The 18,240-nt window shown below is 37.7% G+C and overlaps 1 protein-coding gene across 1 annotated transcript in view; it reads right to left on the bottom strand.

The window, feature by feature from the left end:
- Positions 1 to 11,938, bottom strand: part of TASP1 (taspase, threonine aspartase, 1) — an 18,234-nt gene extending 6,296 nt beyond the window's left edge. Inside the window, exons 1-3 of the mRNA XM_011962528.1 lie at positions 11,720 to 11,938; positions 6,707 to 6,774; positions 4,851 to 4,919 (exon numbers count right to left, since the gene is read on the bottom strand). Of these exons, the coding sequence (XP_011817918.1) occupies positions 4,851 to 4,919; positions 6,707 to 6,774; positions 11,720 to 11,864 (282 nt within the window). The 5' untranslated portion in view covers positions 11,865 to 11,938. The remainder of the gene's footprint in view (positions 1 to 4,850; positions 4,920 to 6,706; positions 6,775 to 11,719) is intronic.
- Between the last annotated feature and the right edge of the window lie 6,302 nt (positions 11,939 to 18,240).

The raw sequence follows: 18,240 nt of genomic DNA on the forward strand, positions 1-18,240 counted from the left end.
ATACCTACTTTCTTTCTCTTACATACCAAAATATCAGTCATCTGAATACGAAGTTATTCTTAAAGGACTTCCCTAGAGTTTACAAGCAAGCATTATTTGTATTACACAGAGATCCAAAGACAATGAACTGTTTTTAACAGAATAACTAAAAACTTGGCCCAATAAAATCTGCTCTATAAACACTAAAGCATTTGGACAATACATGAGTTTTAAGCATGAATTAGCATATTCCCCGACCATAGGGAGCTTTAAAGCATGACTCAAGTGAACAAAAAACTTCACAGTCCATTTTTAATAACATAAGTTCAACAGAAGATTTTTAACAAAGGAATCTGTATAATTTGCCTTTTACTATATAAAATGTAAAAGCTATTACTATCACTATTTTTTTTTTTTTTTTTAGACGGAGTCTTACTCCGCAGCCCCAGACTGGAGTGCAGTGGCGCGATCTCGGCTCACTGCAACCTCTGCCTCCCAGGTCCTGGTTCAAGCAATTCTCCTGCCTCAGTCTCCCAACTAGCTAGGATTACAGGAACGCACCACCATGCCCAGCTGATTTTTGTATTTTTATTAGAGACGGGGTTTCACCATATTGGCCAGGCTGGTCTTGAACTCCTGACCTCATAATGCGTCCGCTTCAGCCTCCCAAAGTGCTGGGATTACAGGCATGAGCCACCGTGCCTGGCCCCATCACTATTCTTAATACACAGTATTCTACCTACCAAAATAATCAGTTTTCTGAATGAATTAACCAAAATTTCTCAAAGGTTACAACAAGATCTTCAAATTATCTGCCAAATTCATCAGTTTTCTCATGAAAGATTATAAATTACCTCCCAAAAGTCTGTCATTCATATTTCATCTATTATTACTCATTAGACTTTTTTAAACCAGGTCTTCGTACTTTTTCAGAAAAACACCAATGTGCAAGAGGAGCTTCAGGCACTATTTTATAAATAGTTCATTTTCTATCAGAATCCATGAAACACTTTCTACTTTAGAAACAATCCTAAGAAAATGGTAGCATCGTGACTCACCCAGTTCTATATCCAATTTGCTCAAAAAAGAAATTCACATCAGAAGTTACACCATGTGAAATATGCAAAATTATGGTCTGGAATCTTAAATCCACTGTCACTACTTGATCCAAAACTATTTTGAAAGCAGCCAAAAAAGCAACTGTCATCCAAATGTATAGTCCCAAAAATGAAGACCAAATTCTTTCACAATATTAATCTTCTCTGCTGTGAGTGAAACCAGAGTTGTACCACCCAGTGAACGGAATTCACTTTCTCACCAGTTATTAAGATAATCTCAAAAAAGCTATATGAAACAACAGGAATGAACCAATTTACCAATAAACCATTAAAATATGATCTATAAACTGACCTTCCCATTTCCTTCCCTACATTTTGAAGATAAACAAAATATACTTTGGAGTAATATCATTTGCATTTCCACACTGCAGAAAACCTCTCATACAGGAGCAGCCGCCATCTCTCCCATAACTCTAAAGGGAGAAGGTGGTCAATTTAATAGCTAGAATTTTTGCACCCGCCCCTCCTTTACTTAAATGAAGAAAACACCTCATTCTGGTGTCCAGAAGCGACAGTCTTAAGATGACACCACAAGTCTGCAGTGGTGGTGAAGAAAAATAAAAACACAAAATTATCAGTTTCTAAGAAAAGCTAAAAAATGATATGTCTGCATAAGTCTCTTTAATGTGTGTGTGTAAATACCACACACACAATTTCTTTTGCCTGGTCTCTTCCTCCTCCACCACATGGAGCTAAGATCAGTGTAATTTTTCACCATTTGGGAAAATACAAATTATCACATTTTTAAACTATACGGCCAGATACTCTTTCTAGGCAATAAAGAGCATTAAACTGTTTCAGTCACTTCAATCCACAATTAGTATTTAAGGAATTCACATCAATTTCAACATCTGCCTAAGTAATAATATAACAGGCAAGTTTTAAAAATGTTTATTTATTGTTTCCTTAAGCTCAGTGGCAAGAATATCATTTTTTAAATCAAAAAGTATATCCCAAAGTCTAAAAAAAAAGAATAATGACTGTTTGCATCTGTTCAATAATTCAGACACAACTTAACTGAATAGACTGACCAAAACTAAAGATAAGTGTTTATTCTCAAATTAAACATAATAAAGAAGGCTCTCCAGAATTTTTCTCAGCACTTTTCAGTATTCTGAAAGGACTCAATACTGCTACTTAAATTTCTCGAAGTACAGCAAATATTAGAATCCAATCTTCTTACACATCTTTCCATTGACCCAACCTATTACAATACTTCCCCAACTGAACTCCATCTGAAAACCTATCCTGTTTCAAGGTAATGAATCACAATTATGCAAGGTGAGAGAAACTGCAGGGGGCAGTATAAGCATGATTTTCAACATAATTCTTAAGCTTTAGGAAAATTCTTCCAGTTAGTGTAAGCTTAACCTTGAAGTATTAACATATATTTCAATCAAAGAGTCCATAGAAAAATTAATTGTTAAAGATAATTAATTGAAATTCTTCCACAAATTTAATAATTAAAAGTTGAGGCCAGGCAGGGTGGTTCACGCCTGTAACTGCAGCACTTTGGGAGGCCAAGGTGGGTAGATCACCTGAGCTCAGGAGTTCAAGACCAACCTGTTCAACATGATGAAACCTTGTCTCTACTAAAAAAAAAAAACAAAAATTAGCCGGGTGTGGTGGTGCATGCCTGTAGTCCCTGATACTCGGGAGGTTGAGGCACAAGAATTGCTTGAGCGTGGGAGGCGGAGGTTGCAGTGAGCCAAGATCGCACCACTGCACTCCAGCTTGGGCTATAGAGTGAGAATTCATCTCAAAAAAATATATATATATAAAAAATAAAATAAAAGTTGAAGTGTGGGATGCACTAAAGTCACTTGGGGAAGAATTCTATGCTACCATTATCCTTATGACTTATTCCAATCAAAAATAATAGACCAAGATTTTTTTTTTCCTTTAAATTCATATCCACACTCTTAAAAAAAAAAAAACACACAGTTTATTCGAAACTATAAGTCCACTTACTCAGGAGAAATTCATTATTTCAAAATGTATTTTTATCATTTTTAAGTATAAATAAGTAAACACCTTAAAAGTAGGATTTAACACTAACGGAAAATAGAATGAAATATTAAACATGATATATAAGTATGACTTAAGAAAAGTAAAGTTATTCTAAGATGAAAAGAGAAACTTTATTTTATTCAGTTTTGCATTCATAATTGCCATTCTAGTATATTCTCCAGCTTTTCTCTCCCAGACCTACACTGACTCCATGCAAGTAATTTTCAACTAACAATTGAATTAGTTACGTTAGATTAAGCCCTCTTTGTGTGTCTGTTTTGAGTAAAGGTAACATTTGGTGGTAAATACATCTATCTTCTTTCTTATGTCATTTTTCTCCTCTTATCCTTAACATATAGTTAACCTCTCTTTGACGCTGTAAAAATTGTCATTAATAGTTACTATAAATATTCACCTCATACATACCATTTCCAAAGCATCTCGTAACTGTAATAATTGCTAACAGTTATGGGGCGCTTACTACGTACCACACACTGTTCTAAGAGATTGTCATATATCAGTCATATACTAACTCAGTTAATCTTCACAACTCTATGAAGTGGGAATTATTATCCTTATATTATAAATAGGGAAACTGAGTCAAGGACAGACTGTGCCACACCCAGGGACACATGGCTAATGACTGGTAGAGCTGGTATGAAATGGTATCAGTCATATTAGGAGGGCATCACACATCCCCATGTCAGATTCAATAGAAGTAGGTGCCCACCATATACTTTCACCTTTCTTGACTACATTAGGACCAATTTGACACTACCAAGAGAAATTAAAATCTACAAAGCATGATCAAAAGCTCAGGTCCACAATTAAGCATGAGAATATACAGAAAACACGGCTAGAACTTTTGGTAAACACCTGGGCAATTTTCACAAGGAAAGGCATGAAAGGGTACGTGCCTTGGCATGAGAGCCCAAATACAAGGGCCACAACCCAGTCAACCTGGAAATGTTAACTTTAACTATCATCTCCTCCCTCAAACTCATCATTGTTTTCGTCATCATGTCTTACTTGATTCCCTAAGTAGTATTCTCAACTGGAAAAATATTTTTCACAATAATCCTCTCAACTGATTGACACAAATCTATCTTCTCCGAGTTTGAGCAGTAAGTGCTCAATATCCCCTCTGAAGCCCTCAATATCCCCTGCACAAATTCATCAAAGTTCCAAATCAAGAGAACTGAGACAGCCTCTCTCTAGAGTATAAAAAATTATGGCAAGTGAGAGCCTGCCCACTCAATTCTTTGATGTCCATAGTAAACTGTGGACAAACCTAACCATAACACTGGGACAAGGTACACGTCACAGCACACAATTTCACAGTATGTATCTGTTAGGATCACGAAGAATCTTCCCCTTCTGCTTTAGGCACTTCTAGACAGTTGGAATTTTTTTTTATTTTAAACCAACAGAACATACATCACTTTTGGGGGGTTAACTTTAAGGATTTTCCTACTGAAAATGTGAAACTTAAGCATCCAATCATTAACTTTTGTATTCATGAGTCTCACAAAAAAAGAGAAAGGAATTTAATCAACTTTTATATTACTCAGAAAAGTCACCAATGAAAAAAACAATATCATAGGCTTCTTCATAACTTTGCTAATATTGGTGGGAAACACTGGTCATATAATTTATGGTTGACTAACTCAACAACTTCATGTCCTTTAAGAACAATAAAGATAAACTCACAAATATTTTAAATAAAACAGAGAAAAGAAATACCTCAAGTTCCACCAGTGCTGCAGTCACTGCGTCAGTTGCAAGAGCACCAGCCTGCAACTTTTCAACTGCCTATGAAACCAAGGGGAGAGATTACTCATTGCAAAATCACAACTTCTCAAACTTTCCAAAAGCTTAAAGTATGGGAGACACTCAGATTAATAAAAATTGACCACTAGTTCCATTCCATACTTTAAGGCATAAACTACTCAGATTTAAAACAAGCAAGTGTTTATATCTAGGTTAATTGGTAGTATGGCTCACTTAATATTATTCAAATTAAAACAATAAAATCTAATTATTAAACAAAAAGTACAAGGAATTTAGTAAGCTTCATTCATTGTAAGGCAATTCAAAATAGCCACAGAAATTGTATGACCCAGTTTGGTTCACATATCCTGACAATTCATATTTTATATAGATAACTAAATCACAAACTAATCATTTCTCCTCCCACTGTTAATGCTCTCCATACCTAAAAAGAAGTGACTCTCTTTTTAACTTTTGTATTCATGAGTCTCACAAAAAAAGAGAAAGGAATTTAACCAACTTTTATATTACTCAGAAAAGTCACCAATGAAAAAAACAATATCGTAGGCTTCTTGGGCATGTCACAGGGGCACGCCAGAATCTGAGGATAAAAGCATACATTTGACAAAAACATTTTGGATACTATAAATTCTAAATCAAGACATATCATATTATTCTGTAATATAAACTACACAGAGTAAAGTTCTATAAAATCACCCGGTCTTGAGCATAAATTAGGAGAGTAAAAGAGAGAGAAGGGAAAGTCATTTATAAATGAATTATTAACATTCCAATTTAGTCAACAAAGAGAAAGCTCAAAAACTAAGAACTGTATTCCTAAACTTTTAAGAAGTTTATTCATTGTAAATATTAAAAAGGCTAAGTATACAATTCAAATGTATTAGATTCTAGGACTATAGTTATATAAAACCCATTTATTTTCAGATGATAGAAAAATTTCACACTTTGAAAAATAAGAAAAAATATAAAACAGCTTAGAGAACTTTTAGCTTTATTATTATAAATTTCAAAAGAACAAAATCCTCGTAACAAAATATTCTTATTTAGAGGACTTCATTCATAAAGAAAAGCTTGAATCTCTGACAAAGTGTAATCTTCTTTTTAATGTTATGTAAATATCAATGAAAAGAGCAGAGAGAGACCCATATTTACTTGATATACAATACTCAACTAGATTCTGTTTGCATAAAAAGTCATGGAAGGTTTGCCTACAAGACCAGTAAGAATCAAAATAAAAACAAACATTTCTTCTGAGTCCATTCCTGTCCCCACATTAAATATTCAACAATTTAGCAAAACCTCAAAAACCAATGGGAAAAAAGCACAACTGAGTACAAGGGCAAAGCTGAACTCTGGAATGACAATGAACTTGCTATGATACAAACTATGTCATGAAAAACAGAATAAAAAAGTATAGGATAATCTCTCTTAAAAAAGCACCCATTTTAATTTATTTATTTATTTTTTTCCCTTCATGGAAAAACACATTGACTGCCTTTAAGCTGTTTTCTCTATCCTTCTGTCTACAGAAGTTCAACATCATTGCAACAATTAAAAGAGATATGATTGTGTGCCCACAATTACAAAAATACAGACTTTAATCTGGGAAAGAGGGGAAAGAGCTAAGCATCATGTGGAGAAAAACACAAAACACCACAAAACGATCCCCTACAAAAACGAGCAAAATAATTTCATAGTCCAAACCAGAAGACTGTCCTAGAAATCAAACTTTTAAATGTTGAATTTCAAGGTAAAATTGCTTTATGTTCAAAACTGAAATGCTTAGATCATACACATTGTGTTCATACCTTCTGACAAGCTCGTTTGCATACATGTTTATATTCCTTGGCTTTGGATTCAGAATGATAACCTGCACCTATAGTAGAAAATAAAATCCAGTTGTTAATTATTAAAATATCAAGAGACCTTGCTTACATTATAAAAATACTCCATATAAATTGATGCTGTCCCAGTAAAAAACAAAACTATTGCCCTAACTGTATGGAGTTTTATAACTTTTTTCTCCAATGTAAGACTTTTTAATACCATGCCTTATCTCCATTTTCAAAAGCTCTTTTCCTGCCAAAAGCCCTAAAAATAGCTCATGTCCCCAAAGAGGCTTCACCAAGTCACCTCCTCTCTTCTTTTCAAGAACCTCTTTCTAAAACCAGGAATTCTTTCGATCTGGAGCTAATAACCCAGAAGGTGTCAGGGACAGGGTCCCTCCAGGTTCCTCTCTGCGAACCGTCAGAAAGCCCCTGCCATTTGGGAAGTCACTGTTTCAAATCCGGAATTCATAAGAATAACTCAGAAAGCTGGATTGCTTCTGAACAACATTTGAAGTTGAGGCGTCTTACATCTCACATGTCCACAACCACCACCAGCTACACCTTTCCTAACCCAACACTTCACATCCTCTCACCTGCTAGAATGTAGCTCAGGGTGTCTCTGAAAGCTAAGTGACAGCACATTCATGACTCTCTATTAGAATTCCTGGTGGTCTCTGTCTTTTAATCAAATACCCAAGAACTTTCTCAAGAGAATGGCTCTGAAGAAAATGGTTTCCCTACAAGGACACATAACTTGCTTAGTTAGGGACTTAAGAATAATCTAAACAAGAAGGAGACAAAGACAAGAGCCCTTAAACTCTCTTAATTAGGCCTCTCTCTAATCAAAGTTTGTTAACAGAGCACTGAAACACCTATCCCTACCCACCCCTAAAGCCCCATAGGGGTCCAACGTAAGGAAGGTTAAGAACTACATCTCTAGGCCAAATGCAGTGGTTCATGCCTATAATCCCATCACTTTGGGAGGACAAGGCGGGAGGATCACTTGAGGCCAGAAGTTTGAGACCAGTCTGGCCGACATGGAGAAACCCCGTCTCTCCTAAAAATACAAAAAAATTAGCCAGCCATGGTGGCACATGACTGTAATCCCAGCTACTCAGGGGGCTGAGGCACAGGAATCGCTTGAACCTGGGAGGCAGAGGTTGCAGTGAACCAAGATCATGACACTGCACTCCAGCCTGGGCAACAGAATGAGACTCTGACTCAAAAAAAACAAAAAACAAAAACAAAAAAGCTACATCTCTAGGCCTTAGAATTCCTACAGGTCTGCAGACTCTGACACAAACCTAACCCACCTTTCCTCAAGCTAGAGAAAGCACTCACCCACGAAAATGTCATACAAGGAGTCAGGAAAGCAGAGATGCCCAAGCCACCAGAATCCACAATATACCCAAATCCTAAACCTGTTTTTCAAGAGAACTCTGAACATTCACAGAGCCTGTGCCAATATTTAACAGGCCTCCCTTCATTGTTCTGTAAGAATAGGTGATCTCAAGTTGGCTGTCTTAGATCTCAGAGGCCCCAGTCTTTCAGCAGCTTTTCCTAAAGCATGGGATACTATTCCAAAGAGATGACTTCAGTGTCATGCCTCTTCAGGGGCATTTAAGAGCCTTAACATGTAAATCCTTTTGAAATAATAAGAGAAAAGTCTCAGCAGAGCCCCCATATGTCTTTAAGTCCTGGTTAACACTTGCTAATTTCCCTGTTTAGCAATGGAAAGGTAGGCTCAGTATCCAAGCCACTGACAAATAGGATCTAGTTAAAATTTAATTACAGTGTTTTGACTGCACTGTGTTTAAAGTTATTTTCTCTTTATGGCAAGTGATACTGCTATTTCATTTAAGTAACCATAAACTTCATCTTTCAAATGTTTTTTTTTTTTGAGACAGAGTCTCGCTCTGTCGCCCAGGCTGGAGTGCAGTGGCCAGATCTCAGCTCACTGCAAGCTCCGCCTCCCAGGTTCACGCCATTCTCCTGCCTCAGCCTCCCGAGTAGCTGGGACTACAGGCGCCCGCCACCTCGCCCGGCTAGTTTTTTGTATTTTTTTAGTAGAGACGGGGTTTCACCGTATTAGCTAGGATGGTCTCGATCTCCTGACCTTGTGATCCGCCCGTTTCGGCCTCCCAAAGTGCTGGGATTACAGGCTTGAGCCACCACGCCCGGCTCAAATGTTAAGATAAAAAAGTGTTTAGTTGTTTGAATATCAGATAAAACAGTATAGGCAGTGGGAAAATTCAAGAATCTACTACATGAATCACAAAAGTTTGGGCAAGTCTACTCTAGTGCTAAAAAAACTTCTCTACACTGGATGAGGACATGAATTTTTGACCCTTAAATGTGCAAGATACACACTTCTGCATAATCAATCACTCTGACTTTCTAATAATAGTGAGGGTCACTTAATTCACACAATATCCTACCAAAACTCAAGAGTTCCTACTCTTCTTGCTGGCCCCCAGCACCAACTTTTACCTGAAAGTATGAAATTAAATAATTCAAAGTTAAAACTGTTGAACTGGCTGGGAGCGTTGGCTCACGCCTGTAATCCCAACACTTTGGGAGGCCGAGGAGGGTGGATCACCTGAGGTCAGGAGTTTGAGACCAGCCCAGTCAACATGGTAAAACCCCATCTCTACTAAACATAAAAATTAGCCGGGCATGGTGGCACGTGCCTGTAATCCCAGCTACTCAGGAGGCTGAGGCAGGAGAATTGTGAAGCTTGCAGTAAGCCAAGATCACACCACTGCAGCCTGGGCGACAAGAGCGAAACTTAGTCTCAAAAAAAAGAAGAAAAAAAAAAACTGTTGAACCATTACATCATTCTGAGCCTTGAGAGGAAGGTGGCTATGCAGCCAGAGTCACGCAACATGCACCTGCAACTTTTGCCTTTTTCCTGTAAATAATTAGGAAGACCAAACAACACCAGAGATAAGATCCTCTCAAATCACTGCCCCTTCTCACAAAGTAAAAAGTAATCTTCCTTAGGATGTAGCAATCTGTAACCAATCAAATTGCTGTAACTTATGCACTGGTCTCCTATGGAAAATGTTATTATCCTGCTAAACTTTTTCTATCTCTACTTATATAAATGAAACTTTAACTTCTCCACTTTGGAACACTGACCCCGTTTGTTTGGAGTCAGTGTTTCCCAGGTGGGCATGCTCAAGCTTTGTGCGGGAATAAGCTCTACATTGAATCACAGCCTCTGAATTCCATTATTTAAGGTTGGCAGGGCCATTATCATCTAGTCTTTGTTTAAGAGAGGAGGGACAGGGTCATGATAGTTATAGAAAGTAAGGCTTTCCAAGTAATTGAAGCTTTATGTTATTGCTTGTTAGAACGTTCAGACTTTTCTTTTACACTTTCCAAATCCTCACTCTGAATACGGTAACTCACTGTTATCATGGAAGATCATGGAAGATGCACGATCAACATAGTGTAGTGGAGAGAACACAGACTAGGAGTCTGAAGGCAGAAGCTCTAGTCCCAGGTCTACTTTTAACTGGGTTATTTCTGTAAATATACCTCACCTCCTTGTAAAAGCACCTGTGAGAAAATGGAATTAAACCTCGTTTTTGTTTTTTTGGATTTTTTTAGATACTCTGGATTATATTCACATAAGGTTTCTCAGGTTGCCCAGTCTAGATATGGCCAAAGGTTAATGGCCAGGCAGGACACCAGTCTCACAAGAAGAAACAGTTCTACTCCTCATTCCATATCAAAGCTAATCCTGCTGTCATCCTGCTTGACTACCCAGAGAAAGTTAAAAGGAAACCCAGACATTCCTTCTCTCTTCACGGAAGTCATGGAAAGTAGACTCTGAATGCAAGAAAATAAAAATGGCCAAAGGAAAAAGAGCCTGCTGAGGAAACCTGGGCAGAGCAGCACTGCTCTGTAACCCAAGATCTTTCAAAGATGAGAGACCCAGGGGATGAACTTCACTCTGTCTGTCCTCATGGTCTTCTGAAGTAGAAAGATCACAGGCTGACATAGCGTCAAAAGCACTAGACTGAGACATAAGGGCCTATTTAGGCGTTTCTTACGCTGGCTCTAACACCAACCAGCAATGTGGCTGAAGTCACTTAAGTCACTTAATTTCTCTGGTCTTAAGGTTCCTCACTTAAAATATTAAGAAGGTGGGCCAGGTGCAGTGGCTCACGCCTGTAATCCCGGCACTTTGGGAGGCCGAGGCAGGTGGATGACCCGAGGTCAGGAGTTCGAGACCAGCCTGGCCAATATGGTGAAACCCCGTCTCTACTAAAAATACAAATATGTAGCAGATGTCATGGCAGACGTCTGTAATCCCAGCTACTCAAGTGGCTGAGGCAGGTAAATTGCTTGAACCTGGGAGGTGGAGGTTGCAGTGAGCTAAGATCGCACCATTGCACTCCAGCCTGGGTGACAAAAGTAAAACTCCGTCTCCAAAAAAAAAAAAAGAAGGTGAGCTAGCTCAAAAATTGTGTAATTATGCCCTAATATACCTACAGTCTAACACAAGAATCAATACAATTTTTTCAGCAATATTTTATTTTATTTTATTTTATTTTTTTGAGATGGAGTCTCGCTTTGTCACCCAAGCTGGAGTGCAGTGGCACAATCTCGGCTCACTGCAATTTCTGCCTCCTGGGTTCAAGCAATTCTTCTGCCTCAGCCTCCCGCAGCAACATTATTTTTAAAAAACATGAGAGTTTAAAAATTACTTTGTGTGGTTTTAATACTACCTAACCTAAATACATCTATTACACAGAGTTGGGTAGGGAAGTGAAGACCAAGGAAGAGCTGCCATTCTAAGATCTTCTAAATAGGGAGTAAAAAAGGTCTTCACTATATCAAAGTCAAACAATCGCTTTGGTTCCAATTCCTCTCTGGAAGTTTTGCCTCCTCCAAGTGTGAAATGTGATTCTCAGTGTACTTCGAGGCAGAAAAAGAAAAATCGACATTATTGGCATCTTCCAAGCTATCCACAAAGCTTACCTGCATGAACCAGCACAAAGCCGCCTCGTTTCTCTTTATAGGACTGCTTTGCTTCCAACTCTTTGGCTATTATTTTACCAGCCGAAACCTGAGATGATCTGGAAGGCAGCCCTTCTCCAGAACTCATCCCCTTCTCCATGGTCATTCTCCAAGATTACCATCTTCTATTGAGAAAGGGGCATACTTCCATCCAAAAGTAACTGCAGGAGAGGAATTACCCTAGAAGAAAAGAGGCAAAGATGGTATACATTCTTTCCACCAATACACAAGTTACTTACACAAATTCACGCAAAGATAGCATTCAAAAATCCTATTATTATTTAATTGGGTAATACAAAAAAGGTATCAAAGTTATTTATTAAAATTATTTTTTCTTATTCCCATTGAAGTTGGATAAAATTATTTAATTGAGTAATATAAAAAGGTTAGAATTTAAATCTCTCTGACCACTGATAGTACCTGCTTGGGGCTGGGCGCAGTCGCTCACACCTGTAATCCCAGCACTTTGGGAGGCCAAGGCGGGTAGATCACCTGAGGTCAGGTGTTCAAGACCAGACTGACCAACATGGTGAAACATCATCTCTACTAAAAATACAAAAAATTAGCTGGTGTGGTGGCACATGCCTGTAATCCCAGCTACACAGGAGGCTGAGGCAGGAGAATTGCTTGAAATCAGGAGGCAGGGATTGCAGTGAGCCGAGATCACGCCACTGCACTCCAGCCTGGGAGACAGCATAAGCTCCATCTCAAAAAAAAAAAAAAAAAAGAAAGAAAGAAAAGAAAAGAAACATAAAGAAGTTACTTAGCTGCCTATTCCAAAAAAAGAAAAAGAGCAGGTTACTCAGAACACAGTCTGCATCCCAGTGTTTATTACCAGCCCACAAGAGAGTATTATTTTATTCATGTTAGTTGCTTTATAAGCACATTTTCAATAACCAGTATGTGTAGTTTTCACAATTCTTTTCTAGTTCCTCATTTTTTTTAAATAATTTTATCTGCTAAATCAAGCAAAAATTTGAGTTTTTATTTTTAAGTTTCAAATTTGTTTGAATGTTTGGTTTTTGGTGGTATTTGGGGAGTTTTTGTTTGTGTTTTATGTAAGTATTGGTCCACAATGGATTGAAAATTTTTGAAAGCTGGTCTTTTATAACAGAGATAGTCTGAGAAGCACTGCTATGTGGCATTTTTAAATTCCCTTAATTCTTGGTTTAAGAGTCTATTTAATTTTTATTATATAATATTTTATCTATAAGACAAATAGTTTAAAATCAATCATATATACACACCATTGCATTCAAATATTTACATAGATTCATAAATGCAGGAAAACATTTTTATTACAAAAGTGCTGATTTTTATTAAGTAACAGTAAATTTAAATGCCTGGTTTTGTTTTTGTTTTGTGGTGGTGGTTGCCTTCCCAACCATGTTTTTCTTCCAAAAACTTCACAAGAATCTGCCTCAATTACTTTTATTTTCTTTTGGTTATTTCTCACAATATTTCTCTGAAATAGGCTATCATTTAGCCATGTATGAGTTGACAAAGTGAATTTAGGGGTTCATCCGTCAGCCTATAATGCCATCATATCTATATCATGCCATCATATTTGGCCCAGCCATGAAATGAGCTTGGGACCATTAGTCTAGAAGCACAAACACAGATTGAGTGAAAACTCAGGCTTTGGAAAATTAAGAACTTCAGCTAAAATGAAAACACATCTAAGCAGTATGGATTATGGAACCTCACACTACTGTGACTCACTGTCATCTGAGGTATTTTTTCATAAACAAGAAATTATAATAGTTATATTTTGTAAGAAAACACTGGCCAGGCGCGATGGCTCATGCCTGTAATCCAGCACTTTGGGAAGCCAAAGTGGGTGAATCACGAGGTCAGGAGTTCGAGACCAGCCTGGCCAAGATAATGAAACACCATCACTACTAATTAGCCAGGCATGGTGGCGGGCACCTGTAATCCCAGCTACTCAGGAAGCTGAGGCAGAGAATTCCTCGAACCCGGGAGGCAGAGGATGCCTTGAGCTGAGATCATGCCACTGCACTCTAGCCTGGGCAACACAGCAAGACTTTGTCTCAAAAAAAAAAAAAAAAAAGTACAGATTTCCCTATTTTTTTGGCCGGGCGCAGTGGCTCATGCCTGTAATCCCAGCACTTTGGGAGGCCAAGGCAGGCAGATCACAAAGTCAGGAGTTCAAGACCAGCCTGACCAAGATGGTGAAACCCCATCTCCACTAAAAATGCAAAAATTAGCTGGGCATGGTGGCACGTTCCTGTAATCCCAGCTAGTCAGGAGGCTAAGGCAGGAGAATTGCTTGAACCGGGACCCGGGAGGCGGAGGTTGCAGTGAGTGGAGATCGCACCACTGCACTCCAGCCTGGATTCTACAGAGCAAAAATCCATCTCAAAAAAAAAAAAGAAAGAAAATACAAACACAATTGTAACATCAACATTTTATACGGTTGGATGTAACAGGGATTTTAATATATATGAGAGATTCGAAAACACTGCTTCGCGACATTGTCTAAAAAGAAAATGCGGAAGGTGATTAACATTCCATTTCTTGAGCAATCTACCCTCCCTCAGACACTATCTGAAATATATTTATTTAGCAAACATATAAGCTCAACAAACCCCTCCAAAAATGCTGGCCCTAAAGTTCCACTGGACTGGGAAAGGAGCTCAACTAAATTAACTATCAATATATGACTCTATCCTCCGACTTCCAATGGTTATTGAAATATTTTTTATTCAGTTAGAAATGAAGCAACTTCTACTCCAACATCAGTTTTTGTTTAACTCAGAACTCATTAAAGGTCTGACATCTAATAAATAAAGAGTGCCAACGAAAGACAAAAACAAAAAAAGGGCAAATGGACAAATCTCAGTTTGCAGAAAAGTTACATAATAGTTTAACTGGACAAAAAATGCTAAATCTCACTCAAAAAAAAGATGCAAAATAAAACTACACTTAAGTACCATTTTTTAACTTAGATTGGCAAATATCAAAAAATAACATATTTTGAGAGTACAGAAAAACAGAAGCTCTCATAAGTTGCTAGTGGCAGTATAAATTGGTATGACTCAACAATAGCAATTTGGCAAAATCAATCAAAATTAAGATATAGACCCAAAAATGTCTTGATTGAAGTGGTTAAAAATAAAAGCAGCCATTGGAAACAATGAGAAAACTTGATAAAAATATATGCAACAGTCTCAAACATATTTGGTAAGTAAAAAAGGAATGGAAATAACTAATTTTTTAAGGTATGGTACAGAAGTATTTGCAGTACCGTATGCAAAGTATAAATCTGGATGGATAAACAAAAAAGTCATACAATACTGATTACCAAAGGAGATTTGGATAACCAATAGCAAAAGATGGGATAGAAATTTCACTGTTCACCCCTTTGAACCTTTCAAATTTGAACCATCTGAATTACTTACAAAAAAGTTTTAATTCATTTATTCATTTACGGGAACACTAGGTAACGAGCTAAGCCAAAGAACCAAAATAGGGCAAGCATGTTTCTCTGAATATTGAATTTCTGGGATGCATAAACTACAGGAAATCCAAATGTGGAGGAGGGAAATCATAGTATTTGATCTTTACAGTTAAGATGAGGGAGAAAAATACATCATGACTGTAGATTATCATCAAATATCTCTGTGACGTTTTCATCGTATCTGTAATCATTGTAACAAATCATTATGCGAAACTGGTTAAGTGTACTTAAATCAATACATAGATCCACAAGAAAAATGTCTAATACTTCAGCTAACCTTTGAGGTAACACTCAACACAAAAGGTTTCCAATGAAAAGAGAAACATAGGCACATAATAGGTTTAGACCAAAAAAAAAAAAAAATTCTATAGATCATTTTAATAATGGCTTTATTTCTGAAATGTTTGAAAACAGACATTTTGCAATTTCCTCCTAGTAATGATATTAAAATTCATCATGATTATTTCTAAATAACACTGGCAACCTGTCTGTCCTCTGCAACTGTTGCTCAAAAAGTTAAACACAGTTATGCTATGACCCAAGAACTCCACTTCTAGGTATATACCCAAGAGAACTCAAAACATATGCTACACAAAAACTTATACATGGATATTCATAGCAATATTATTCACAGCACCCAAAAACAACCCAAAGGTCCATCAACTGATGATGGATAAACAAAATGTGGTATAGTCACACAATGGAACATTATTCAACCACAAAAAGGAATACAGTGCTGACACACACTATGTCATTAAAGAATATTGAAACAATGAAAAAAAACAGACACAAATGGCCACATATTGTATGATCCCATTTATATGAAATGTCCAGAATAAGCAAATCTAAAGAGATAGATGGTAGATTTGTGATTGCTTAGAGCTGGAGGGAAGGAGGGTAGGGTGATGGAGAGGGATTGCTAATGGGAGCACTTTCTTTTTGTGCTGATAAAAATGTTCTAGGACCAGGTGCGGTGGATCACGCCTGTAAGCCTAGCACTTCGGGAGGTCAAGGCGGGTGGATCACCTGAGGTCAGGAGTTTAAGACAAGCTTGGTCAACATGGCAAAATCCCATCTCTACTAAAAATACAAAAATTAGCCGGGTGCAATGGCGGGCGCCTGTAATCCCAGCTACTTGGGAGGCTGAGGCAGGAGAATCACTTGAACCCAGGAGACAGAGGTTGCAGCGAGCAGAGAACGCACCATTGCACTCCAGCCTGGGCAACAAGAGTGAAATTCCATCTTAAAAAAAAAAAAAAGTTCTAAAGTTGAATTTGGTAATGGTTGCACAACTCTGTGAATACACTAAATACCACTGAACTGTACACTTTGAATGGGCAAATTGATACACTGGGTAGACTTTAAATGGATAAACTGATCTTATAAACCTGTTTTTTAAAAAAGTCTTTTTTCCCATAAATTGTACCTTTCCCAAGTTACTTAACCCAGTGGCCTTTTCTTAATATTCTGCTTGCAACCTTTGATTCTCTTCATCACCTGCTTTCCTTGGCAACACACAAATCTACTATCCTAGTTCATAACCCACCTTGGACCCCAATCACAAATGTTTCCTTCAATTTTTCTTTTTTTTTTTTTTTGAGACGCAGTCTCGCACTGTCGCCTATGCTGGAGTGCAGCAGCGCAACCTCAGCTCACTGCAACCTCTGCCTCCCGGGTTCAAGCAATTCTCCTGCCTCAGCCTCCTGAGTGGCCAGGAGTAAAGGCACGTGCCACCACGCCTGGCTAATTTCTGTATTTTTAGTAGAGATGGGAATCCCATATTGGCCAAGCTGGTCTCGATCTCCTGACTTCAGGTGATCCACCCACCTCAGCCTCCCAGAGTGTTGAGATTACAGGCGTGAGCCACCACTCCCAGCTAACCTTCAGCAATTTCATCTACTGTCAACCTTTCAAAACTATCCTCTCAGCAAATCAGATGATTCCTAACTTTATCTTCTGTCTTAGCTACAGCCACAAGTTTTATGGATAGCTCAGTCTAGGTCCACCTCACTCTTGGCCTAACCAAAACACGCTCATCTTTCCCCAAAATCTAGTTATTTCCATATTACTTCTTTTTCTCAATAGCACTACCCACTTCTATCTCACCTTAAAGTCAGTTTGGGTTGCTCTCAACTTTCCAAATCCCACAGATCTCTCCCCTAAAGCATTTAACTTCCTTTTGCTCAACTCTTGTTCAGCTCATATACCTCTCTTAGCATGCTACAAAAGGCATGTTAACTTTTCTTACCAAATCCAGGCTATCATAAAACAACCATCTAAAAAAGGCTGCCAAAAGAAAGCTCATAAAGGGTAACTCCAATCAAAACAAATACCAGGCCAAAAGACATGATCAGGCAATACATGAAAGAGGACATTTAAACTAGGTATCCAATATTAGAGAAATAATATTCAAAAACATACAAATCAAAATGAAATTTTCCTTACCAGCACTCTACTGGCACCATAAACTGATATAACCATTTTGAAAAAGAATTTGTAAGTATCAAGAGCCTCTAAATGTATAATTTTGTGTATATATACTATCTTTCCAGAGATACTCTATGTAGAAACAAGTCTATACAGACACAAATTACCACAGATGCCTTTAAGGAGAACTAGCCGACTGAGGGGCAAGGATGAAAGGGAAACTTAATCCTCTCCTAATAGCCTCTTACATTTGAAATTTTTTTTTTACTTGGTACTATCTACCAAAAGAGACGATTTAAGGTGGCCGTTTCTGAGACCAAGATGAGTTAACATTAATTTGATTATCAAGGACAGGAGAGAAATGCAGACTATAACATTGTTCTTTCTGCAGGGACTTTCATGGCACTATTTTAAGGTCTAAATCTTGTCTCATCTCTCTAAAAGATTGTTTTATTTTCCTACTGTATGTGATGACACTATTTTTTTTTTCTTTACACCACTTTGAAAACTACCACGTGTCCTGTTGCTGTGGTGGTAAAGTTTTTCGCTGTAGGTTTGCTTATTCTTTAAGAAG

The sequence above is a fragment of the Colobus angolensis genome, unplaced genomic scaffold (assembly GCF_000951035.1).
Source record: "Colobus angolensis palliatus isolate OR3802 unplaced genomic scaffold, Cang.pa_1.0 Scaffold117, whole genome shotgun sequence".
Lineage (NCBI taxonomy): Eukaryota > Metazoa > Chordata > Mammalia > Primates > Cercopithecidae > Colobus > Colobus angolensis.